The sequence below is a fragment of the Semicossyphus pulcher genome, unplaced genomic scaffold (assembly GCF_022749685.1).
Source record: "Semicossyphus pulcher isolate SPU_LCO1_2020_fin unplaced genomic scaffold, fSemPul1.0.p SCAF_6, whole genome shotgun sequence".
Classification (NCBI taxonomy): domain Eukaryota; kingdom Metazoa; phylum Chordata; class Actinopteri; order Labriformes; family Labridae; genus Semicossyphus; species Semicossyphus pulcher.
In genome coordinates this window covers 17,622,671-17,648,313 of record NW_027211737.1, presented here as the reverse complement: position 1 = coordinate 17,648,313, position 25,643 = coordinate 17,622,671, and the positions used below count along the sequence as shown (strand labels likewise).

Genomic DNA, 25,643 nt, shown 5'->3' with positions numbered 1-25,643 from the left:
TTCGATTTATGTCTCAACAAGAACTTATTAAACATGGGTTTAGCTCTAAACCAGGACTAATTTATTTATTTTAGAAGGCTGTAGATCTGTATCTAAGAAAAGTAGCTGTAGTTTCACCTCAGGGACTTTATACTCAATAAAAGCAAGTCATTTAAACATAAGGTCCTTATATGTGAGCCTGATAAGAAAGATTCATCCAGAGTATGATGCAAATGTTGAAGAGGGCTCAGACCACTGGTCCAGCAGGACAGCTCAGCTACATCTTTTCTGTTTGTCTTTATAAATATTTGACATCCTGAACTTATTAATAATCCAATCTCAGTATTTTTAAATATCAATATATGGCTTGTCACTGTGACAAAGCATTTTTGGAAGTGTGTTAAAGTGGTGTCACACTGTTTCCACCTAACTTAATGGTCAGATAACTTTAACAGTGGCTGCTGGGTTTCTTTTATTATTGTTTGGGATAAAGAGCAAAGGTAGAATTGTTACCTGCAGTATGTTTCACACTCATATTGGCCAAGTTCATAAAAGGTCAAAAGTTAAACGGTGCTCTCTGCTTTCTTTATGGTATTCATTAGTGTAGTCAGGATGTACCATTATAGTCAGTTCATTTAATGCTGTTACTTGGACCCATGGTCTTTAGCGTCACTAAACCAAGCCACTCAATCCCAGACCAGTGTTGCATCAGAGTGGTACAGTCGTTTGTCACCATGAATTTGCAGAGTGCACACTTTCTTTTCAGCGGGCAAAAGCATGATGCAAGATGCACCTGCTGTTGCCTTCTGCAGGATGTGTTGTTATAATTGTTTTACACAATTATTCAGAAAGTCAAATAGCAGGGAACTTCCAGCAGTAACAATAATAAAACAGAAAGAGGTGATTGGTTGTCTAAAGAATCAGGGTAATCGATTGGCAATCATTAAATTAAGTTCAACTCTCTTATTTGTGTAAAGGTTTAAGGAGCACAGTCATCATTCTCTCAAGGAAATACACCTATTTTTTAAGGCCTTCGACTTTATTTTCTTTGTAAAACCACATTATAATCTTGGTCATGGTTTCTGTTTCTTGATCCCTCATTTCTTTCTTCACCCCAACCCAGCGACTCTTAACTCTTCCGTACATCATGCTTTTCATCTATAAAACTATCACAAGAAACATACTGTAACTACCCATTTACCAAGCAATTGCAATAAATATGAGAAGACTCAAGACAGACAGCACTCTTTTTTGACGACTGGAGAAATAACGTCATAGTTCCTATTAGAAAAAAAAAATAATCATCCATATTCTGTTATATAATTCTGACATTTCCATTGAAATAATACTCCCTCACTGGCCAGCAGAATTCAGGCTCATTTAACAGTTAAATAAGAAAATAAATACATAGTTTAAGTAAAATAATCTTTGTGGCATAGATTGTCTTCTATTTTATGTTTTCTACCATACTTAATATTTATCCTTTACACACACATTTCTTCTATTTGCGCCACATAATTACAAAGCAACAACATTCTGTAGACAGCATTTCACAATAGATAATCACTGGTCATGACTGCAGAACTGATCATACTTATCTAAATGAACTAATGGAGGACAAAGTCTTACAATCTTTAACATTTTACACACTCTACACAAAGGTCCAAAAGATTTCTCATTTCAAAATTAAAAATACATGAATGCACCATGAAATGATTCAAAGGACTTCAAATGAATGCAAGCAGAACTGCCCTGCATTTTCTTCACCTAGCACTTACACTGTAGTTAAATTTGTATAATGTCCTTACAGCGTTTTTCTAACAATTTTCACAGCCACGATTATAACAAAGAGGAGTCAAAAACAGCACTTTACGGCACAAAAATCACAGTACCGGAATGTACAGTATGTCCAGCAGCAGACCATGCAAACAGTCGCACCCCATTCACTGCCAAAGCTAACTACACACACACACAAACAGACACTCTCGCACACGCTTTCAAACTCGCACACGTCCATAAAAACACATACACACAAAAAGTGATTATACACATACACACTGAGGTTACAGCTACAACAGTGTTCACTGTCCTACGCTAACAGCCCAGAAGTACAAAGTGTCTAAGACGGTGCATCAGAGGTCACACAGTAACAATGCAACACGACTACTGTGACTATTGTCACTGTCAGCTAATCACCAAGATCAGTGAGGGGGGGTCTGAGCAGGAGAAAACAATCACACAAACGGTGAAAAAAAGCAAAAGTGTAAAATCATATAAAAATAAAGCATTTCATTTATTTGAAATATCACATTTGCATTGTGATATTTCACAATAGTGGAACATGTCAACTTTATATTATACTCCCTACAGTATAATGCAAAGCCCTGAACTAGCACTACATAGTAGAGTTCCTGCTCACATTTGTCAGAGATATCCAGATTGATTATCAGTCAGGATCCCTTGATTTAAAACAGCAAAAACATATGAACAAATGAACAAAAACAAATATGTCAATTGTTTCTAAATAAATAATAAAAAAATGAACTTGCTGTATAAATTTAGATAAAGCCCAGATTAACATACGTATGTGTGCCACAGCAATATAATGCATGTTTCCTGCTGTAGTTGTTACCAGCAGCGTAAGAGACCAACAATTAATGAACCACCTCTGTCAGGACAGCTATGCAGTGTCAGCTAACAGCTAGTATCTCCCACACACATCCCTCTGCTCTCATTTGGCGCTCTATTTAAAGGCCTTTACGCTCACATTCACTCTCTACCCCGACATGTGCTGTTCTTCTGCGAGCCCCCCTTAACCCCAGGCTCCACCTACTTTGGTTCTGCTCTGGTTTAATGAAACCTGGAGGGGCTTCAACTGGTGGATCATTTGAAATGCCACCTGCATGTTAAGTATCATGTTGCTGTATAAAGCATGCTGAATTTGCAAAGCAGGGAATATCCACAAGAGTAGGACCACATCACCAAGTCAAATCGCATGGCTGTCTGCATGTACAGATTTGCAGAATGTTGGAATGAAATGCATATTGGTCTGAGCTGATTTGTTTTATAATAGATACATGTTCCACAAATAAAGCAAAGTGAGTGATTGTGAGCAATGTCTACGTCATCATGTCAAACTCTCTAAAGTGTTTTCTGACGCTTGCATGCAGTTTGCTGACATGACTGCTAGGTACTTCAGTGCAGAGTTTCAAACCATTGTTAGGATATAGGGAAGATGGTTTCAGAAAAGCATTAAGTTACCACTCTTTTACTCTGCATGACTATAAATCCTTGAGTATTTCCTAATGCAAGGTGTCAGCTCCCTGTACTGTCTACACCTGAGAACGTACAAAGGTAGAAGAAACACAGGACAGAGTGAAGGTTTACAAATAAAAACAATGTGCACAGCTTAACAACTCAAGGCAAAGTTAGCCGTCTGGACAAACCAGAGGGCTGTTCCTGAAAAGGATGGCATCAGAAACTGTATCATTTCTTACAGAAAACATACAGTGTAGTGGATGTATGTGATAAAGACACAACAGTTGGCTATGTAACCTGTGACAACAGCAGGATCACTTGTACATCACACCCCCGCATCCCCTGTGTCTTTTTCTTTCTCCACAGGTGCAGACACCTGGCTGCTGCTGCCCTCTGCTGGACGTCCTGAGGACTCACGCTCAGCTGACAATGTGGTGCCGGATCGAGACCCATCAGTGACATCGGGCTCTTTTACTTTTGCCTGTGCTGGGCTACCGGAGCGGCTGCCGCTGCGATGGCTGCGGTGCTTTTTGCGTGGACTGGGACTGCGGGACCTCGTCTTCATGAGGACAACAGTGCTGTCGTCTTCTGAGCTGAAGTCAGAGCTGTCTGATGAACTGTGGTCAGGACCTGTAGTGGGAAGCTGGATCTGAAGATGGATGAAAAAGAGGATTAGAGCGGGATGGAGGAGGTAGAATATGGAAAGAGAGCAGCAAAATGTCAGTAGAGGTGATGGACACAGTGTAAAGATGCAGATTGGAACATCAGTAGGCAGTAATAGCACTCAGCACATCTAAGAAATAATGGATTTGATTATTTTAACCTATAGAAAACAGCATCAGAGTTATGATTACCTGAAATGGCTCTGTTACACCCACAATGGTGCTCATGTTGTTGCTATAGTAACCCAAGATAAAATCCCCTGAGCCTTTGGGCAATTCTTCCTCCGTAAAGTTTACCTGCAAAACAGTTCATCAGCATCTATTAAATGTGAAATAAAATGATCACTGAAGAGGAACCAGCATGCATACACGTTACCTGCTGTTCCTGTCGGAGAAAATCGGCCTCCTCTTGCTTGGCCCACACGTATCCCACATAGTCCTTATGGTGTTTGAAACCCACCTAAGGGGGGCAGCAGCACAATCGCACAGACACAGAAAGTACTCAATTGAAAGTTGTAAAGCACAGACATATATTTGTCATGCAAGTCGTGATGATTAGCTGACATGGATTCATAAAGCGTGTCATGTTATTTGTAGAGGTGAGACTTTTCTACCTTGTACAGTCCGATCCAGTCCCAGGAGCTGCGAGCGAAGTTGGGGGCAATTTTAAATTTAACTACGGCATCAGGGATATTATTCCACTCATCCTCCACTATGAGCATGACCAGGGGGACGTCCACCTTATACGGGAACTACAGAGAACAGTTTATTTGTTGTACAGCAGTTCGAGTTTAGACAATGTTGATATTGTTATTGTTTTCTCAAACAAAGGTGTTGAGTATTAAATTATTGCGCCGTAGTAACGTGAGAATTCACAACGTGTCTCACCTGCAGGGTAAAGATGGAGGATACTGGTTTGTGGTCACTGACGGTGTACTCCATGTAGCTTCTGTAGTAGTGCTGTGTCACTTTGGTCCCGCTGGTCAGCCCTGACATGGAGCCACGCTTCCCTCCACTAAGAGCAGCAGGCGCAGTGGCTCTCAGGCGCCACAGTATCCGATCAGTCCAAGCTGGTTTGCGCTTCTTCCCACTGGGTGGGTGGGCAGAAAGAGAGGGATAGAGCAAGAGAGGAATACCAGCTTGTTTAAAAACGAGGAGAAACTGGGGTGCTGGTTTAGCTCAGCGGTGAAATTGAACATCCCATATACAGAGGCCACAGTCCTCAATGCGGCAGCCCTGGGGTCGACTCCCACCCTCGGCCCCTTGCCGCATGCCATCCCCCACTCTCTCTTCCCCCTCCCGGCAATCTCCACTCTCGTCTCTCTCTTGATAAAGGCATAAAAGGGCAAAAAACAGAAGAGAAAAAAAGAGGCCTTTTCATGCTGCCCTCGGGCTACTGCGGACCTTTCAGAGAGGGGAGTATTACTGAGCTAGACTTTATGATATCTGATCAGTGACCGAGAATTCAGAACAGCTCTCCTGGCATCACCCACCTTGTGTCGTATGTGTTTGTTCCAACATCAAACTTGTAGGTGGGAGGGAATTTTAGCGGCCCCTCTTGGAAACCCTCCAACACTGTCTCACTGTCTTTGGCCATATTGAGCTGCAACAATGAGAATGAGTAGACATTAGACTTCAGTCTGGTGCTTACTGACACCTCTTTTAACATGATAGTATGTTTCTCTGCTGCCCTCCAGTGGCATAATTGACACAGTGCATAACCCACCAGACAAGTGAGAAGACAGTTTATCATGTATCTCTGACTTTTTATTGTCATTTCAGCTTTCAGCATTCTGATTTAAAGTCTTTAAAGTTCTTTATAAAAATCAAAAACGCAATCATGCATTAACCTGATCAGCTCCTACAAATACAGAGAAGCTAATGGCAGAGTTGCATTTAGTGTCATTTTCAGAGTAATCTGTGTTTATACAGTATATCAGAGAACATTTTTACATTTACCTGATCCTTTTCCCACAGCCCTGTATATTTGTTGTTATCGATGGCTGATTTTACCACTTGCATTTCCAGGTCGTCAATTCGGAAATTCAAATCCCCAAACCAGAACACCACACTGAGAGAAAGAGCAGGGTCGTGAATTCATGAAGTGAAACTAGAAGTATTTGAGCAACAATTATTTTGACATTATTTCCGTCATAAAACGTGAATAGAAGACACGTCAGGGATTGTCACATGTACCAGAGCTTGTTCTCACTTTACTTACTGCTGATCAGACACACACATGAAGCTTTACGTGTTTGTGTTTACGTGTTTACGCTTGTGTTTGTGTGTTGCTCACTCGTGGTCAAGAACCCCAGTGGCAGACTGGCCCTCAAACTGCTGCTGCTGCAGGATGCTCTCAAAGTCCTCCATGCGTTGATCCGAGTTTTCCATGTGAGCCGGCAGGTGGCAGTTCAGGAAGCAGATGGTGTGGCCGAACACTGACATGCGGGCGCTCACACCACCTTTATTCCCCTGTAACACATACAAGCAGAGCGGAAGTTAAATAATATAAAAGAAAAGGAGGCATGGAAGCAGAATGAAATGAGTTAATTACAGTACAGTCAGTGATAGAAAAGTGCTAAGTGGTATGTCATTGTATTGACTGATGCTACGGTCTGTGCCACAGACAAACAGGAAGTTTACTCATTAAGGACCAGTGAAGAAGTTCATCAATACTTAATGCTAAAAGTAAAGTGCACAGTGGGGGGACAGGATGAGTCTGCGGATTTCTTCCCGCTGTTCTCCCGACTGCTCTGACCCACTAAAAGACAAAAGATGTTTCTGTATAAAATCTGCAGAATAAGCAGACTCAGTCTGAGTTTATACAGAACATTTTAGGTATCTATCAGAGCCCTCTGTGATCCACATCCACCATGCATGTCAGCGTCTTTTAGTCATTTTATTTACCTTTTACAAAGAAAACAAGTGCTTTAATACTAAGTTCCAATGCACTGGTTAGGTGTATTCTTGTCTAATCCGCATAGGAGTAAATATACATCAACAGAATAGTTTGTTCTTGGTTATTTTTTATTATCCTCGGCTTTTCCCTTTCTATATATTTTAATAAAACTAGATGGAGCAGCATTTGACTTAAAAGCCACAAGAACAGAAGTGTGTAGAAACTGTCACTCCAACAGAGAGTGCTGTTAAGCTTCATGTGTGTAATGTCCCATAACACAGTGCCGATCACAGAGTGGTGTCACAGGCCGTCTCACCCAGTAACCCCCCAGGCCGGTGCGAGTGGTCTCAGTCTGGACTCCGCGGAGGAAGGGCAGATGGAAGTACTTGGCAAAGACCAGCAGTAACAAGCCCTGCATCCGCTGAGAGGTCACCTGAGGGACAGAGAGACAGGCAGGTGAGAAACAGACAGGTGGACAAAGACAAACAGACATGAGGAACAAGATAAGATGGTGTGAATAGGTGCACAGTGAGTTCAGGAGGCAGTTTGCATAATTCAGAGACAGAGGCTGTAAAGTTCAGGGTAAGTGTATATCTAAAATCTAATAAACAAATTCTTCGAGCGGAGTCCGACATTTCTGCGAGTCCATTTCTGCTGCTCTGCTTCACTTTCTCTCCCCCTCCTCTCTCACTCTCCCTCCTCTCTCTCCCCCCTTGCATTTCCATTACGCCCTGCAGGAGCCTGTGGCCCAGCTCTCCAGCTACTTTACACGAAGCGCAGCACATTAAGGAGGCCATAGCTTGTGGTCTAGCCTCACTGTTGCAACAAACCACTTTGTGGAGGGAACCTGATGAACACACTTCAAACCCTCCACCATCATCTGCAGCACTTGTTCTGGCTGTGCGACATAATCACATGCAGATTGTGACATCTTTGCGTCGGCAGTGTGCAAAGAACACTTACTTTTGTACTGTACAAGAGGGGCAGAGATACAACACGTGCGTTTGTCAAGTGGAATGAGATGAGGAATTTGCATACTATGTCAAGCCCCTCACCACATACTCATGCTCACCCCCCTCCCGCTCTCCAGTGGTCCACACTTCCCAACCCCCAACCGCAGGCCGAAGAAGCATGATCACACTCTGCCTGAGTCGCCCTGTGGGCAGTAATGGAGGCACACATCTCCACGTGACATCAGACCCCCTCGCTTGTATACGAACTGGCCATTTGAACAACTTTGTTGCGTAATGGATTCAACTGAAGCGTAAAGAGAACCGACTTTATTTGTTGTATGTGTGTGGACACAGACAATTCAAGTGTGTATCTGTGTGTGCGTGTGTGTGTAAAGTCTGAGAGGATGTACCTATGGCCCGACTGCTGTGGTTGAAAAGCGTTTCTTATCAACATCAGTGCTCCTGAAGGCTGTCATGCTACATTTTGGATAAGAATAAAAAAGACATTTAAGCCCAGAGACAAGTGTGTGTGTGTGTGTGTGCGAGCGTGAGAGAGAGAGAGAGAGTGCGTGTGTGCAGCAGTGTATGTTTGACCTTGTACAGCACACACATGACTGAAGAAATGAGCTGTGAGTAACTAGTGCGATGTTAGCAGGGCAGCGGTGGACTTAGGAACAAGTTCACAGCAAAATAATGGCTTACTCACTCCCGTCTAAAACACTGACTATCACACAAACATCTTCTCCCACTGTTCATCATACAGTGTCCACATTAGATGTGTGTTTATCATTAACTAAAGTTTTGGATAAAGTTGAACTTATGTGCTTCACAGAAGAGTCTTTCTTTGTTGAAATTGTCTTGACATCCTGATTAGAAATCAATGAATCAAATGTTTTGACAAAAACAAAGAAGAAAAAAATATCACTGGCTTTCACAGGCTTGTAATAAGTTGCTGTATTTTTTAGCTGATTTGTAGTGTAATTAATTAAAAGGTCAGTCAACAAAATTTGAGAAAAGGTCAATCCTATAGATCAGACTACTTACAAAAGTCATGCTGCAGCACTTTCAATATATATTCGGCCATGTTGCAATTAGAGATAAAGACGAGAAAAACTGTCGTTGCTAATTTGTGCTTCTACATTGCAGCTTACTCCAACAGAAATGATGGTGACGATCAGCAATTGCGTGTTGAATAGACAGAAAAAAGTGTCTTGACGACTGTGTTTCTGCAGCGCAGGGCTGATTGGAGTTAGCTCTCTCGTCCTCGCAGCAGTTACAGCCTGAACCTGACAATGAGTCCTGGTGAGCAGACCGATGGTGTGTCTTGTTACTTCGTGCCTGTCCGCACTTTCAATGACTCGACAAATTCCTACTCAAGAAGACAAGCTAACATCTAGACCTGCTCATAGTCTTACCATCCACATGAAGAACAGGAAAATGTCACATGGGGACGATTTAAACGAGCTTTAAACGCAGCAGACCACGAGTAGCTGCAGGACAGTGTCAGTCTCACTGTCAGAGGCATGTCAACACTGACAGCAACGTGATCCAAAAATAAAACAGCATCCTGGGAGACATTTGTCTAGCTCTTTTAGCTCAGCAGCTGATTCACACTCTGTGGCTCACCATGCCAATAGAGTATTTCAGACGAACACCGACCGCAGCTCCTGTGTGTGTGTACTTTGAAACATGAAACATTGATAATAGCTTTACGCTGCTCAGTTCATGAGAAAATACACATTTTGATCATTTCTATTTCAATAGAAGACTCCCTGTTGATATTTAACATAAAAATGACCATGCTTTATATGACTTATTTCAAATAAAGTATTCAATATATGCCTATGGATGTATTTGCTGCATTTGTATTACATGAAACTGTTGCATTTCTTAGTCCACCACCTTCCCAAGCTGGGTATGTGAAGGCATTTTGAAACAGAGAAAAATGGTTAGTATGCAGGCATAAAGGCGCACCGGGGGGGCGAGAGACAGTGAGAGCCTGACTTATGAGCTTGGCAGACAGCGGAAGATAGCAGATACGCTGACATTACACGCCTGTTATAAATGATCAGCCCATCCGTTGCTCAGGGAACAAAATGAGCCAAAACAGCAGCAGGAAGCACAGATCTCATCAGTGATCGCCAAACTCATACAGTCTGAGTCTAAGCTGTTTAGCATTTTACTATGAGAGCGTGCATATGTGTTGATAATAAAAGCAATTACTAACCAGCACATAACCGAAGGGGCTGAGTCTCTCCATGCAGACCTCGCTCCACTGGTCTGTGAAGAGGACATCTTTCAGCCTTTTGTTAATCATAGAGTTCACTTCCTGCAGCCTGGAAGAGAAATGACACACAACAACACACAGGGGTCAACAGCAGACGCAGATGTAAGAGGAGCTGATTAGCGGGAGCTTTAATGATGTAATGTTGGATTAATAAATGGAAGGAAATCGTAGCCATGAGGAGAGAGACATCAGAACTGAGCCTCATTAGTGCCACTGTCTGCAGTGTCGATGTGGAGACTTTGATGTGGAAGAAAGCGGATGACTTCTGCACCACATGCACGACACTCACCCGATAATGTACATGTCTGTGTTTCCATCACTGACATTCAGCCCCAGCAAGGAAGTGATGTCATCAGGTGGTTGGGCCGAACCAACGTTCCAAGTGATGATGTGCACCCTGTTGGAAAAAGGGGGTTATATAATATCACTTAAAGTATAAACACTCATCTCCTTCACACCCCAGTGTCAGACTCTGGGAGAGATGGCAGGGAGCTCAGATTAATGAATCACATCTGTCCTGATAACGCTGACATGGACCTTTATCTCAAACTCTTGTCATAGTATCTGAGGTCTTGACTGTGTGCTTGATGATTATCAATGAAACCCTCAGTCGTTATGGTTCACATGCAGAGGGAACTGCATGAAGTACTTAAGAAATATTATAATAATAAGTAAAAACATTAAATGACATAGTACATACTGGTGTTCCTTTGTGCAGCTAACGTCCAATCAAAGGTTGTGTAAGCAATTGTTTTCTCACCCTGCATGTTGTGTATTATGCCAAGATTTTTGCAACATAATTTCACATACTTGGCAGCATTGTAGCTCACTAATTACCAAAATCATTTCAAAATAAGAGCTCAAATCCACTGCCAACTGCCAGTCTGAAGAGGTGCAAGTAAGATAACTGTTAGGTGCTACTATTGTTATCATTCGTGCTTATATTATCATGATTCTCATCGTTACTGCTAATATTATTGTCATTGTTAATTTAAGTCTGTATTATCAGCTGCTATTTTTGTTGCAGTGAGTATGTCTCCCTTTTCTGCACATTCAAACCTTCCTACTTTGTTTGCATTTAATGCACTATTTGCAATGTGTGGAAATCTATTGATCAATTTCCCAAGTTAGAATGAATCCACAGCTCTTTTATAGCTAAAGATAGGCAGTGGCACAGCATACGGGACACTGCGGGGCCATCAAAGTGCAGATGTCACAGTTGTTCCGGGGAACTTGAGGCTCGGCTCCCGAGACAAAACAAAGAATGTTCTATAAAAAGCTCACGGTGCTGGGAACCTTATCATTAAACGGCAGCTTCCAACAGGCTCTTAGAGCTACAGCTCGTAGAAACCAAATAAGCATATGTTATTTAACTTTATATGTCTATTGAATTTCTTTACTGTAATCAGACTTTAACTGTTTCTCTTTTAGCTGCAGCTGTGTGTTATGTGCTACTATACTACAAATAATTAGTCAATATAAAAGTTAGGCCTTTTTATTCTTTCGCAATTTTCCCAACTTTACTTAACTTGTTTTTTTTTATTCAGTAGCCTAATTAGATCCAGAATGTGGGCGCAGAGAGAGAGAGAGAGAGAGAGAGAGAGAGACACACCCACAGAAAAGAAGGAAGACACAAACCTTTCACAGGAAAGGAAAGTGAAAATGTGTCATCTTTCACAGGCTTGGACATGTTTTAGTCCCCAAAATGGATCATTTGTAAATGTATCCTCACAGAATTCTGTTTATTGATACTGTAGGGAGAAATTATTAACTCAAATTAGAAGAATTTGGTTGATGAATTTGTGAAAGAAAAGTAGAAACAAATACATTTTTAGCTAAACAATTCTAATGACATTATTTTGAGGTAATAACCATATTCTGGTGACATGTTTATTGTAATCATGCAGCTTTCTAGTGTTGACGGTCAATTTATAATAATAAATGCTATGTGCACCAAGTTTGATTTTCTAAGCTGTGTGGGAATAAAAGGTGATGTACAGACGTGCAGAGACATGATCGTCGACACACAAATCAGGGAACTTGCCTGAAGTCTTCCACAATCTGGGCCTGTGTGTCAGCAGTCCCAGCTACAGACAGCGCTCTCTGTGCATGAGGGTTCAGGTGAGAGGGCACGGGCCTGCTGGCAACCGCATGTGGGACAGAGGCAGCCCTAACCGGGTGGTGGCCTGCACCTTTAGGACCAACCTTAATCCCGGGGCGAGAAGGTTTAGGACGGCTCGGCACGGTGCCATCAGGAGTGCACTGGTCCTGGTTCGCCTCAGGAGGGGGCTCAGCTTTGGGCTCGAGTTTGGGTTCGGAGACGTCTACAGAGCCCTCGACTCTTGCGCTTCTCTGTGGCCTGCGAGGCCTGCCGGGAGCTGCAGGCTGGCCGGCGGTGGAATCAGCGACCGGAGCTGCTTTCTCTGATGCTGGAGTTGTTGTTGTTGTTAAAGCTTCTGCTGCTCCATTTGGGTTCTCTTCTCGCGTCTGGCTTTGGCTCGGATTATCCTGGTCCATTTCTTAAGGTCTCTGTGACAAAGCAAACAAAAACAGGAATGTTTCCACTTGAAATTATGCACTTTAGGTTTGCATTTTAGGAATTCAGCTCTTCCAAAGAGTCCAACACAACGAAAAACAAAGATAAAATTCCCATTCAGCATCAGAATTATATGGAGGGATTCATGTCAAGATTAAATCACAGTTGTTGTAGCAATGATGCGAATTTGCAAAGGAAAATAGATTTGCAAAAGAGCTAGAAAGGTATGGAGATGATCTCTATCTGGACACAATAACATGCAGCTTCTTCACAAAGGTAGTCAGTCAGTTCAGCTGATGAGTCATGAGACCCTATTGACCCAGCAGGACAACTGAGTGAGTCACTCAGACTCTCACCGTTGTGACTGTTCAAAACCTGCCTTGAAAACAGATGAATACAGCTGCACACATCAGACATTTGAGAGTACACACCACAACATGCAGAAGAATCTACGGTACAAAATACATAAACACAACAGACAGGGAGCGTGAGGAGACCAGAGGAGATGTATCCTCGTCCTGTCCTGACCTCCCTGAGCTTTTGGACGGGGATTTAAAGGGAAAAAGGGGCCTGGACACAGTTCATCATCCTCTCCAGTTTGTGTGTAAGCCGCCTGCCAGTCCTCCAGTAACCACGGAGACGCTCAGTCAGTTCATATCAGCTCAGAGCACCTGCCACACACTAACATGAGAAACCGCTGCACGGTCCACAACAGCAAAAGTCAACAGCATGGAAATAAATAACACAGCGCGAGGGAGCAGCAGAGAGATCACACAGGCACAGCAGAACAAGAGGACAGACATAAAGCTCATGCATTCATCTGATTCAGTTGTGTAAATCAGTATCTGCTTTGGTGATGAAACACAAAAGCAATTCAAGCCAACATGGTTTAAAATTTCAGATTTAAATGCAAAATACAAGACGCATTTTGGCAACTGCAACTTTATTAATTAGAGAGTAATTGTGGTTAAAACGCAACATGACAGAGGAAAAGAGTCCCACTAATAAAAATACAAACTTTGGCAAAATTGGCAAAAAATCTAAGAAAAAAGACTTTAGGAACTCCATAGTCCGTGTTTTTCCATCACCAAAGATGACACTAAAATAAAAATAAGCAGGGATTGGTCATACTTAGAAATCAGATCCCTAAAACGAAACAAATATCCACATAGATTGGGACATGGTCTTGTGTCATTGTGGACATCTCCAAGCCTTAAAGCAGCTGATTTGGACACAACGCTGTGGCTGCTCGACCCAGATCCATCAGTCAGGGGTGGCAGGAGCAAACGTGTCAGAAAGGACCGAAAAATGTTGTGTCGTTCAGGAGGGTGAGGGGACGTCATGTCAACCCATCATATTCTCTACACGGTTGAAAAGACGTCCTGTACATTGTGGACCTATCCTTGGTCAGTAAGTACAGAGAGGTCATCTGCTTGGGGAGAAACAACAGAGCTCCCTCATAATTATTCACATGACCTTGAAGAGACGAAGGCCACGAGAGGAGAGCTGCCTCTGTACTCAACATGCGCCCAGAAACATGCCGGTCTCTCCGTCCACCAATAACCTGGTGCCTGTCTGGGTATAATGAATTCCTATGGTCCATGTATGGCATTGAGTGAGGGGAGTGTGGGAGGGCGAATTGGGCACACGTGGGAGTGGGTGGGTGCAAAACGAGGCGAGGGAAGCGAGAGCGAGACAGCCCATTCAGTGACAGCACTGTGTCTCTTTGCAGAATGTCTCCAAATTGATCCTCTCACACTTCCCTCTGGCACTCTCTATTTTTCCAAGCTTTAATCCCCCTCCTCTCTCTCTCTCTCTCTCTCTTATCGTCCCATTCTCTAATCCCCTCTCTCTCCCCATCTTCTCCCAGACTCTGTTGTTCCATCTTCCCACCTTCACACACACGCTCACCCCAACAATTTCTTCCCATCTTATAATTTTCCTTCCTGACCTAAAATATTTCCGTCCCTTTCCTCTCTCATTTCGCCTGCGCTCTGAGGTGACACTTGTGCTCCTCCAGCGACATGCTCTGTATTGTTTCCTTCAGCCAACCACCTTTCAGTCACTATCAATGACGTCAATGTGCCACAGTGCCAGCGGCCATCGTCAAAACAACTGGACATAGATCATAGTTGTCTGTAACGTGCATGAGTGTGCGGGAACATGGGAAGGAGAATGAGAGGGAGGGGACCATGGGAACAGGAGCATGTATGAGATATGGAAGTAGCACATGCAGAGGCTTCACTGTAATCTATATTTTTGTGCAGCTGAAGTCTAAATACAGTTAATTTAATCTTTCTGAAACAAAAATGTTAGTTTCCTTAATGCATATGACCGTGCAGGAGTCAAATATTTGCCTTTCTTGGCACAGTCATGTCAGACTAACACTTCCTATTCCGCTCACGTTCTCCGAGGAGCGAGGGGAATGATTTGATAATAACAAATGTGTCATGGTGTTTACATGCACCCTCCTGAGGGGGTGAGAGCTGAGAGAGGCAGGGAGGATGTAACCCAGCAAACAGCAGGCTTCAGCCAGCCTTTTTTAGCTCCTCTGATTATTGGACAACGCAGATCTTTTGGATGACCGTGCAATCGAAGGGTCAGGTGCCATGTTTCATGTCTTTCCATCTTTAGCTGCTCATGTATTTCTTCACATTGAATTATCTTAAATTCATGGCTCTCTCTTACACTTACACAGTGAGTCCAACCACAGTGTGAATCACACTCTGCACACCTCTTCAGTGTTTATTGTTGAAATTACAGCCAAGTAGAGTGTCTGTGCTTAGGGCCTCCAGGGCCATATGCCCCTGTGACAGGGATACTAATGATGACCCGGACAGAAATGACACCGGCAGCTGCTGCCACAGCTGTACATGGCTCCTCCAGGTCCTAGTGCCACTGTGTATCTCTCCCCTGCATCCAGCGGGCCTCATCTCTCTGATCAGGTCACTGCCGAGGCTGGAGGATGTCAGAATGATTCGGCTTACAGTCTAACACTGAGGACATGTGCTGACAACACACAGCATAATGTCTACACAGCAAAATTATATTGTAAGTTGCAGTTTCAGAGTCTGTCAATTAACAATTACAGGAATCGGCCAAATGGAAACATTTACTTATGCTTCATTCTGCTTAAAGGCCTCGCTGTGGAGGAGAACCATGTTGTTAGCAGAGTCAAAAGCATCTGATTGACCAAATAAGTGACAAATTGGGGGATTACAGCAATTACAACACAATCTGTCTGTAAAGGGATCTGGCTTCAGAATCAAATTTAATGACAAAAACTCATTAGGACAATAAAATAAATCCTTCATGCTTGGGCTGGCACATGAAACAGGCCCAGTGCATGTTTACTAATGTCATGCATGTGCTTACAGAGACATTGGTCCTTTGCCTAAATGTTCCTTCCTGCGCCACCGCTCACTGATTAGTAAGTAAGAATGAAGAAGCAGGCAACGTTGCAACACCAGCTCAACAGTATAGCAGTTGCTGTAGAGAGAAAACCTGTTAGGTGAGTAATAATCAGTCATTTAGACTAAAATCATCTGTATTGTTTTGGAATCCAGTGAAGCAGATTACTATGCATGCAGCAGAATTATCTTACCCTGTGTGCATCTCATACATTACATTGCATGTAACTGCAATCTGAATACATTCTGCACTGAAATGTAAGGCACTGTGGGGGTAAAGCATGCATTCGTAGAGCACAATGACACATTTCGAGCTAACCTATGTAAAACAGCTTCTGACCACAGATAGACATGCAAACATGCCTAACAGCCTAGATAAGGCTTTTTGATATGACGTGCCATTTGATGTCTGTTATTCTGTCTGTTACGTAAATACTAGAACACAAGTTCTGCATTTTACACTTTCAGGATACAGTATGTACACTAGTATTATTCCCATGATAGATTAATACACATTTATATACTAGGACTGAAATATCTGATGTCTCAGCTGAAAGAGGACAGCAGCAGATGAAGTGTCCGACCTAATTACACTTTTACTTCAAGGACAATTTTTCAGGCTGAAAGAGATGAAGGTCATGTTAATTCAATGTTTTGCCATCAGATATTATCCCACAGGCATGGGTGGCTGAGTGTGCATGCATTTGTTTTTATGTGTGTCAGAGATGAGGGAGGAAAATATCAGAGCCAAGTCTGTGTGTGTGTGTGTGTGTGTGTGTGTGTGTACACATTTCTAATGTGACTGTCCAAAATGATTCATCAGCATCGTCTGTAGTATTGTAAAAGGTGAGAAAAGTGTGATTTTGTGTCATTTTTTTTCTCAATAAAAACGGTTTTACATTAAAAATTCTGCCACTAACACCTTGTAGCAGTGTATTTATATCTCTTCTCAGGTAGACACAACATCAGCACGAACATCAGCTTTCAGAATGACACAAGAGTAAACAACGGTATTTCCAGTCTATGTGATTGGTGCTTTTGCTTTTGCTGATTAATATTAGTATGTCTTATTGGCTGCATTATAAATGCCCCTATCATGTTTAAATGTGAGAAAATTCATCACCTTTACCTGTTTTGGTTTTTCTGTGCTGAGGGTTTCTACAGCTGATGGATTTTGAGGACACCGTTTCAGCAGATGTAGTGGTCGGTCGGTCCGGAGCCTCGGTGGAGGGTACAAATGTCCCCTCTGAGGATCCAAAAACACACTAAACTTTCCTTTCCAGTCGCCTCCCTGATGAAACCATCGGCATGCCAGCGACCTTCTTTCCTTCCTTCCTCCCTTCTTTCCTCAGCGCGATGATGACAGTGAGGAGGAGCAGGTGGGTTTGGAGCGATGCTCGCAACAGATTTGCCAGACAGGCTACATCTCAGAAACACAAATGTCTCCCTCTGCGTTTAAAGACACAGACTGCAGCTGCACGCGCACACGTCTGTGTCCTGTCCCGTGCCCTTCAAAATTAAAGAAGACGTCCGGGCACAGCAACAGAGAGAACGCTTCCGTAAACGAACAGCTACTGCCCGCCAACGGCGTTCGGCTGGTAATTACAGTAAAGTCTGACTCAGAAGCGCACAGAACCACAGCAGGTAGAAATGATTGTGACGCCTACAAACATGGCCTCCGTTTGAGGGCTGGACGGACAATTCGCCACGTTTGTTACACGCTCGTTCACCGACTCGATGCTGGTTTCTATGACAACATTATTTACCACGGACCGCCGAAACCAAGGCGCGAGTCAAATTACCATTAATAGGTGTAGATTTGAAGCGCGGTTCTATGTAGTCAAAGTCTATGACGACGCACTACTGCCGCCTGTTGGTTGGTATGACGAAGTGCGTGGAGTTAAAATCAGATAAATTGTAAAGGCTACAAAGTGTATGGTCTTACCTTCAAATAAGACAGAAGCACCTGTGTTTTTTAAACGGCCATTTGTTGTAACACTTGTTAAGAAACACACCCTACTGACATGACATTTATTTGAGTTTAGACTTGTTTAGTTGAAAAAATTGAGGAGCAAGAGCAACATGTTAGGTCAAAGGTCAATCTTGTTAGCAGGGCTTTAGGACTAAAATTGTGTCTTACCCCCTCTAAGCCCCCACTAAGCTTTGTCTTTATCAAATTAAGACATGCTTAATGCAAAATGTAATTTTAACCATGGTTAAAAGAAGTCTTAACCTTGCCCCAGTTTACTGAGGCTCTGGTTTTAGCTCTAGATTAACTTATACGCAGACTAGCTTCAGCTAAATTAGCTTGTGTAGGTTCAATACAAAAAATTATATGATTTTTTTTAAGTTCAATTCATGCTGCACATTTATGCTTTATTTTTAAAAAATGTTTAACACGTGCAACTTTTAGTTAATTATTTTGATAAATGTAGATTTATTGGTGGGTACTGTTAAACTTCATCTTTCCCCAAACAGGAAGTGTAATATCTTATGTGATTGTTAACTTTTCTGTTGACTCTAAAGACAATATTTTAATGGAATTAATATTTAAAGTAATGACGCTATTATGTCATTAAACTTGTTTATTTTTGACTTCAGGGCAGGTTGATGAAGCACACATGCTCTTTCACAGATACACGTTGGCTTTTAGAGGAGCCACATGTGATTTTCTACCCTTCAGACTGAGTCCTAAATATAAGATTTAAGACTGTACCCGGACAGATTTATAAGCGCATAGCAGGTCCCATAAACATAAATGGAATAGATTATTTGGGGCTGACAGGAAGTGTGTGCCTGGATTTGAGTGAGCTGAGCAGTAGGACTGCATCTCATAACAGAGACAAAGCTGCCATGTTTTATCCCTGTTCTTTAGTTTTGTGTAAATGATATTTTAGTGTTCAGTTTTCAGTTCCTCTTTTACTTTGTCACTATCCACTTCCTTCCTTGTACTTCCTGCCTTTACAGTACAGTTTTTAATCACACCTGTTGTACATATTTTGTATTATACGTATTGCTTTTTATATATTTATTCTTATGGCCCATTTTTTAAAATCTTATTCTATTAAGTCACCAATACAAATTCCTTGTATGTGTAAACCTACTTGGCAATAAACCCCGATTCTGATTCTTTGTGTGTTTTCCCACTCCTTTGATTGTGTGTCCTGCCCTTAACGTTTTCACTTGTAGTTCGTCACACCTGTGTCTGATGGCCCTCACCTTCCCAGTGTATTAAGCCTTCCCCTGTTTCTTTGCACGTTCGTCTTCTGTCAAAGCATTTACCCTTGCTCGTTTTGTGGTTGTGTTATTTGTTCAAAACAGTTTTAGCAACAGAGAATATTTCACATTAGGATTAAATAAGGATTCTACAGAAACACTAAAGAGTGTTTTTCATTGATTAAATGAAGTTTCATTCCAGACTTAGACGGGAAACGTGGACAGAAAGTTTTCAGGATGAGTCGTGGATGATATAAATGTAATACCACAGCTGCTTTTGTTTGTTTAAGCATTTGTCCATTTTAATGACTAATTAATGATGATTTGGGGTATACATATATTTAGCCCACTGCCATATGGTCACGTTTGTACTTTGACACTAATTTACTTTAAGTGACCCCTGTGACCTTTATAGAACTAATGAGTCAAAACTTAATCCTTATGTGTGTGTGTGTGTGTGTGTGTGTGTTTGTGTGTGTGTTGTCTTTCTAATAGCCAGTAATAATTGTGTAGAGTGTGTATTTCATGATAAAAAGCAATCTTGATGTTTTGCATACACAGCATATGGAGCTTATTGTACACACATGATCTAGTCTTTCGCTCCAGTCTTAAAAAATGGAAAAGGGTTGAGCATTGTACTTTACTTCAGACACATAGGTTCATATTGGCATAACTGGAACGAGCTGAGTCAGGGCCATTAAAGCCTTAACTTTGTTTGTCGTCTTTCCTTCTTTCATTGGGCCTGTGATGTGTATTCTCTTGATTGTGTTCTTCCGTGTATCACTTGGAACAACAATTTTTTTGTGCAGTATTAAGGTCAGTGTGCATGTGTCATAACCTGTGGTGGTAGCAGCCCTGCTTCTTTCCTTATATAAGTTATTCTATCTGATATTCCTTTGCCACAAATCAAACCACATTCAGATCTAAAGTTTCATTTTCAACTCTACTAATGCAGTAACACTTGGAAACTTCCCTTTAGGCATAGCTATAAGTAAACAGATCTGAGTATGATCATGTAAGCCTTAAGTGAGCTTTATTTTATGCCACATACAGATATGTTTAAGAGAACTGCCTCAGTACACGATAGAAGAATAACATACAGACTCAGTTTTTATCACAGCTACTTCTGGGATCTAAATCTAGTATTACACGGTTAATTTTGTGTACAGTGTCCTAGAAATTGTCTTATGATAGACAAGACAAATATGTCAAATTTTGCAGTTATGTTTGTGTAATATCTTCATTACAATAGATATCTGTATTGTGTTCCTAAAACAGTTCACCTGCTATCTTCTGCTAGCAGCGCCAAAAATAAAAGACAACTAGAGAGAATAAGTTGGAAATATTCCAGCTTGTTTATGGTTTTAGGGAGTGATTAATTCGTTCTAAGGCTTGCGAGGATTAACCAGAGCTTGCATATCAGATCTGTGGGATTAAGTGTATCTTGATGGGGATCTCGCAGATATCCAATGAGCGCCCTCCCCTTCCCTCCCTCCCTCCCTCCCTCTCCTCTCCTCCGAGTGAAAAATCTGACGTGGCAAGAGATCCGGACGTGACATCGCTACACATCACCTCTCCTCACCGCCACGGCTCAGTTACCTCACACTCATCTGCGGGTAGTCCTGGTCCTGATCGGAACCAGGAGACATCATGTGGCTGGTCGTGTTGGCCGGTTTGCTTCACTGCGTCTCGGCCTACGATGTGGATCTGAAGAAGCTGGAGGGGCTGGCGAAAGCGAGGGTGGAGGTACAGTCACACAGCAGCGTGTAATATAGCAGGCTTCACGTTTTACAGTGACGATATGTCGAGGCTGTGAGAAGATTTGCACATTTGTGTTAAAATGTGAATGGATGCGTTTTGTTCCTTGTCTTTCCGCGTTGGGCGCATGCGTAGGCGCTTGTTTAAGGGAAGCAGGATGTGCCAAGCTGTAGTATCCTATATGGATCTCCACGGCATGTCTTTGTATTCTACATGTAATAATCTGTAATAATCACAAATCTGCAACACTTGGATGTTATTTGTAGCTGAACTGGGACAGAAGGTGCCTCGGTGCCTAGAGGTCTGATTTCCACAAAAGTTTCTGAAACTCTGCCCCTCATTTTTGTGAGAAACCAGGCCCTTTCCCCCTAGGGTGTCACCAAATCTCCACCCTGCCAGCATCACCAAAGAAAAGCCTGTTATCTGTTGCTTTTGTTGTGCGAGTCACACCTGCTACACAAAACCTGAGGCTCAAATTACTACAAAAATGGTATCAAGGATTTATCCCACACGGCTACGCTGTGCTCTGTGCAAAGGTTTCACTTCTGCAGTGATACTAGAACATTAGAGACTTACTGAGGTGTTTTAGAACAAGGACTCTAACCTGAAAACAACATAAACATGCATACATACACGTTTTAGTGACAGAAATGTAATTTATCTCAATCCAAATCCAGGAAATGTCCTATTATGTGAGCTGCTTGTAACCTTTTCCTGTACCTTATGCTCTGTCTCCTTGTAGTCCTGCGGTGGATGACAGCTGAACAGGCTCAGAGAGGTAAGGCTCCCCTCAGACAAACCACTGAGAGCAAGTGTATGAGGGATACTGAAGCCTAATCCCTGCCTAAAAGCATTTGCTCACTGTGTAACATTTTACACAGCGAGCAGTGAGACGTTTCACATCTAGAGTTTCACATAATCCCTCACAGATCTGTCACTGAAAGCAGCGCTGAGTGACAAACATTAACCCCTCCTCTGTCTGCAGGTCAAAGCCTTTGTGGTCCAGGACATTCCTCTCTAGTATCCTTTGACTCAAGTAACACTAAAATGTCTGTTCATGAATTTCACAGTGTCAATTTTGTAGTATTCTCTTCTCTATCAATCCTTGACTGTCGCTCCCTCAGCCATAACCTGGTGATGAAGCACATACCCGGGGCCGACCCTGAGCTTGTCCTTCTCAACCACTATTTTGAAGAGCTGGATGTAAGTGTGTTTTACATTAATATTGTACTTGTTTTACAATAGGATTAATCCGTATGTGTAGAATATAAATGCGATTAAAACCTCTATAATATGATATAATGTGACAATTATTATCCAGATCATTGTTTCAGTGTTTATTTTAGCTCATTCATTCTCATGTTTTAGGGGTCAGATCTGTGGAAGTAAGGGGAACAGGGTCTACCTAAACCAGTTACCTTTTAAACCCCCACTCACAGGGCTTTAAGCATAATTTTATAACAGCTTTTTTAATAAAGGTAACTTCATACACTGAAATAACATTTTAACCCGTGTGTCCTCTTCAGCGGATCGCTCTGTCTGACATGACCCGCTCTGAGATCAACGGGCTTCTCGGGAAGCTCGGCTTCTACAAGAAGGATCAGGCCGAGGACGAGGTGCCCGAGGAGTTCCGCTTCTCTCCTGCCAAAGACAGCCCGTTTAAAGACGAGCCGGCCGACAAACCCTCCTCTTCCTCTCAGGCCAAAGACAAGGCCTCCTCAGAGTCAGACCCAAAGGTCCAGCACTCTGACCTATAACCTGTCAGAGAGAAGAAAAATACACCTCACAGTACCACTCAGCCCCAAAGCTGCTCCATGACCAGCTGGTTACTGCAGTAAATGACAGAGATGCTTATCATTTCAAAATAAGACCAGCAGATCATGGACAGAATCCTAGCATCAGCCAAAGGCCTTTAAAAGGTCCATAGTCTGAATTTGCACATATTCTTCTTGCTGTTTGTTCTTTGTTTTGCGACGATAAAAACCCAACAGGCCACTTTGTGAGTGCTTTTCTACTCCCCACACAGAGACTGGAAGAGTGTGTGTTTTATTTTCTTGTGTCAAGTGTCTTCAGGATCCTCGCCTCGCTTGAGTTATCTTGTGTGTGTGATTGTTTCCTACCTGCTGTGAAACTGAATGAAGCCTCAGGCTGAAATTTTTCTGACTGGTCTGAGGTGGATGCTACATGTTCTGGTGGGTGGGACAGATACACACAAGAGGAGTCAAGTGGAAAGGTTGTCAAAGAGGAAAATAATAAAATATTTAAAAAATCCCTGGTGCTTGCTGTGTTGAATGTTCAGTTCATCATGTGTGTATCCTGTCACTCTCCAAAAAGTACAGTTAGCAACACACACTGTCCTGCAGGAAGTGTTTAATGAATGAAGCATGTTTTATGAGATGATTCAGAGCAATAATCAGACACAAACGCATTCATTTGTCAAATAGGTTTTAATTTTAATTCACATTTAACTGTGGTGCACAGAAACATGACATCATAATGTGTTTAAGCTCTTATGTACAGCACTCACTGCGTCATGGAAGGTTTTGGTTTCTCAGTCGGCAGCGGTGGAATAACTCTCTAATCGTTTCTCTAAATGCACTCAAACAGCTTTAAGAAATAACTGTCATCTAAAATTGGCTCTGAAATAATCAGATTTTAAACATCTCTCCAAGGAACCTTAATTTTACAAGCAGAATAAAAATCTTCATTAAAAAATGTCCTTAGCTTCGTGTAGTAAAATATACAAATGGCTGCTGTGTTCAGTCATGATTACTCACGTTTAAACTGAAAGCCGGCTTTCATCAGGCCCGTAACTTCTTATTAAAGTAAAAACTGTTTCACAAAACACTGTGGTTGCTTGAGCTTATTGACTCACTTTAAATTGAACTTTTAGAAGCATAATGTACACACTAACAAAATACAAAATATTATCTTTAAAAAAAAATCTACTCAAGCATAAATAGGAAGCCCTCTAATAGAGCCATGTGTGAGTGTGTTTGGCAGGGCAGGGCTGTGATGTAGGGTTTTATTATTAAGAAATATCGAGTATTGATACAGTTTAGCTGTTTGACAGACTGCAACACACTCCTCTTGTTTCCTTTCTACCTGAATAAAATGTGTTGGACTGCAAACATGTTGCTGTTGCAATAATGTGACGATACAGTCAGACAGGAGGGTTAAAAACATGTCAGTAGCACTGTGAGGTTGAGAAAGATGAGATAACTCACGATTGACTGAGAAGAAAAGAACATCCCTGTGCTTAAGTGTTAAATGCTAAAATTCTAACTGATTACATCATCATGAGAATAATAACTTAATTAAAATACTTTAAGCAACCCAAGTTTGGTAAAAAACGAAATAGTACCAAAACGACCAAATATTTATCATATGGCTGTGTAGATTTTTCTTTGTCAGAGGAATGAAAAACTGCAACGCTAGCAAATGACAATAATTACAACCTTGTAGCAGAAAAATTTAAGTTAAAATAACTTAAAAGGGAAAATACTATAAAAATATTTCTCTTCTCTCCTGACGTGTTTTACACACACTCGCGTCGTGACACAGCCCAGCATGTTAAATATCAGAAACAAAAAGCTGCGAGCATAAAAAAAGGTGTCAAATCTTAAAGCTTATAAAAACTTTGGCGCTCTGATGCAGGAAAAAGGTGGACTGTGTGTTAGCAACGTGTGCTCAGAAGAGAACTGAAATAATGACTCCACATCACCACTGCCAACAAAGGTAATATACAAACTCACACAAACACAAACACAAACACAAACACACACTGTCCCAAACTGGTCAGTCAGAGACGTACAGCTCCGTGACACAGCCTGTCAGAGTGCAGGCCGTCATCAGGTGAGGATGGAGCTGGGGATCAGTCAGGGATGGTGAATGGAGGAGGAGGAGGAGGCTGAACGTTCACTGTACGCAGGTCAGAGGTCACAGGGCCGACCCATGGACATCTCGTATCTCCGCAGGTGATTGACCAGAGACTGTACGTAGGTGAAGACACACTTGGAGTCGGGTTTATTTCCCATGATCATCATGTCTTCCACCTCCACCAGAGGCATGCAGTTGGCGTAGGTCCTGAGGAAGAGGCAAACAACAGACAGCGTGTGTGAGGAAGAGGAGGATGAACAGACAGGAGGGGAGAGAGGACCAGACACGGAGAAGGCAGAAGGATGTTCTTTGGATTATATATTTACTCATCCATCGGTTGCTTTCTCATGATCATTTACCAAACGGGTGGCTCGGCAATAGTTAAATAAGCTTAGTGACACGCACACAAACACACACACACGCACACACAACTGTTCCTCCTTGTTATGGTTCAGCTTTACTTTTTTATTCCCTTTATGTGTCTGTTTTCTCTAAACCACTTTGCTGAAACCCTTTTAAACCTCTCTATAAATAAACTTCACTAATGCAGTGTGTATTAAATAAAGTTTTAGGATCAAAGACATGATGTCTGAGCTACTCGCAGCGTGACCACAGGGGGGCATTATCTCCACATAGTGTAAACCCTCTGAGACGTCCTCCACTAACAGAACCGGACTTTATCTCCTGCATGAGGAAATAAATGTCAACAGCATAAAAGCTGTTGCGTAATTTAATTAATGACATGAGTCACTCTGCACTTCACTATTAGAGTGTCTTTGAAAAAGCTTTACAAGCCGGGCACATAA

At 42.1% G+C, this 25,643-nt stretch overlaps 3 protein-coding genes across 5 annotated transcripts in view; 1 reads left to right on the top strand and 2 right to left on the bottom strand.

The window, feature by feature from the left end:
- Positions 1 to 1,012: 1,012 nt before the first annotated feature.
- inpp5jb (inositol polyphosphate-5-phosphatase Jb) lies at positions 1,013 to 17,473 on the bottom strand. 2 transcript variants are annotated; one of them, XM_069683225.1, is made up of 13 exons: positions 17,108 to 17,473; positions 12,083 to 12,567; positions 10,328 to 10,435; positions 9,979 to 10,087; positions 7,115 to 7,231; positions 6,196 to 6,371; positions 5,859 to 5,970; positions 5,393 to 5,502; positions 4,788 to 4,989; positions 4,514 to 4,651; positions 4,276 to 4,359; positions 4,092 to 4,196; positions 1,013 to 3,886 (listed from the first exon to the last, which is right to left on the bottom strand). In XM_069683225.1, the coding sequence occupies exons 2-13, from the start codon at positions 12,553 to 12,555 to the stop codon at positions 3,563 to 3,565; spliced, it is 2,058 nt and encodes a 685-aa protein (XP_069539326.1). In that variant the 5' UTR covers positions 12,556 to 12,567; positions 17,108 to 17,473; the 3' UTR covers positions 1,013 to 3,562. The 2 variants fall into 2 exon arrangements, with proteins under 2 accessions (XP_069539326.1, XP_069539325.1); XM_069683224.1 differs by having other exon boundaries at positions 17,114 to 17,473.
- A 3,259-nt stretch (positions 17,474 to 20,732) lies between these two features.
- selenom (selenoprotein M) lies at positions 20,733 to 23,223 on the top strand. The gene is made up of 5 exons (XM_069683445.1): positions 20,733 to 20,946; positions 21,701 to 21,736; positions 21,944 to 21,978; positions 22,083 to 22,161; positions 22,485 to 23,223. The coding sequence occupies exons 1-5, from the start codon at positions 20,851 to 20,853 to the stop codon at positions 22,713 to 22,715; spliced, it is 477 nt and encodes a 158-aa protein (XP_069539546.1). The 5' UTR covers positions 20,733 to 20,850; the 3' UTR covers positions 22,716 to 23,223.
- A 1,731-nt stretch (positions 23,224 to 24,954) lies between these two features.
- Positions 24,955 to 25,643, bottom strand: part of smtnb (smoothelin b) — a 44,378-nt gene continuing 43,689 nt past the window's right edge. For both annotated transcript variants that reach the window (XM_069683031.1, XM_069683032.1), the window contains one exon: positions 24,955 to 25,044. The gene's annotated coding sequence lies outside the window, so the exon portion shown is untranslated. The remainder of the gene's footprint in view (positions 25,045 to 25,643) is intronic.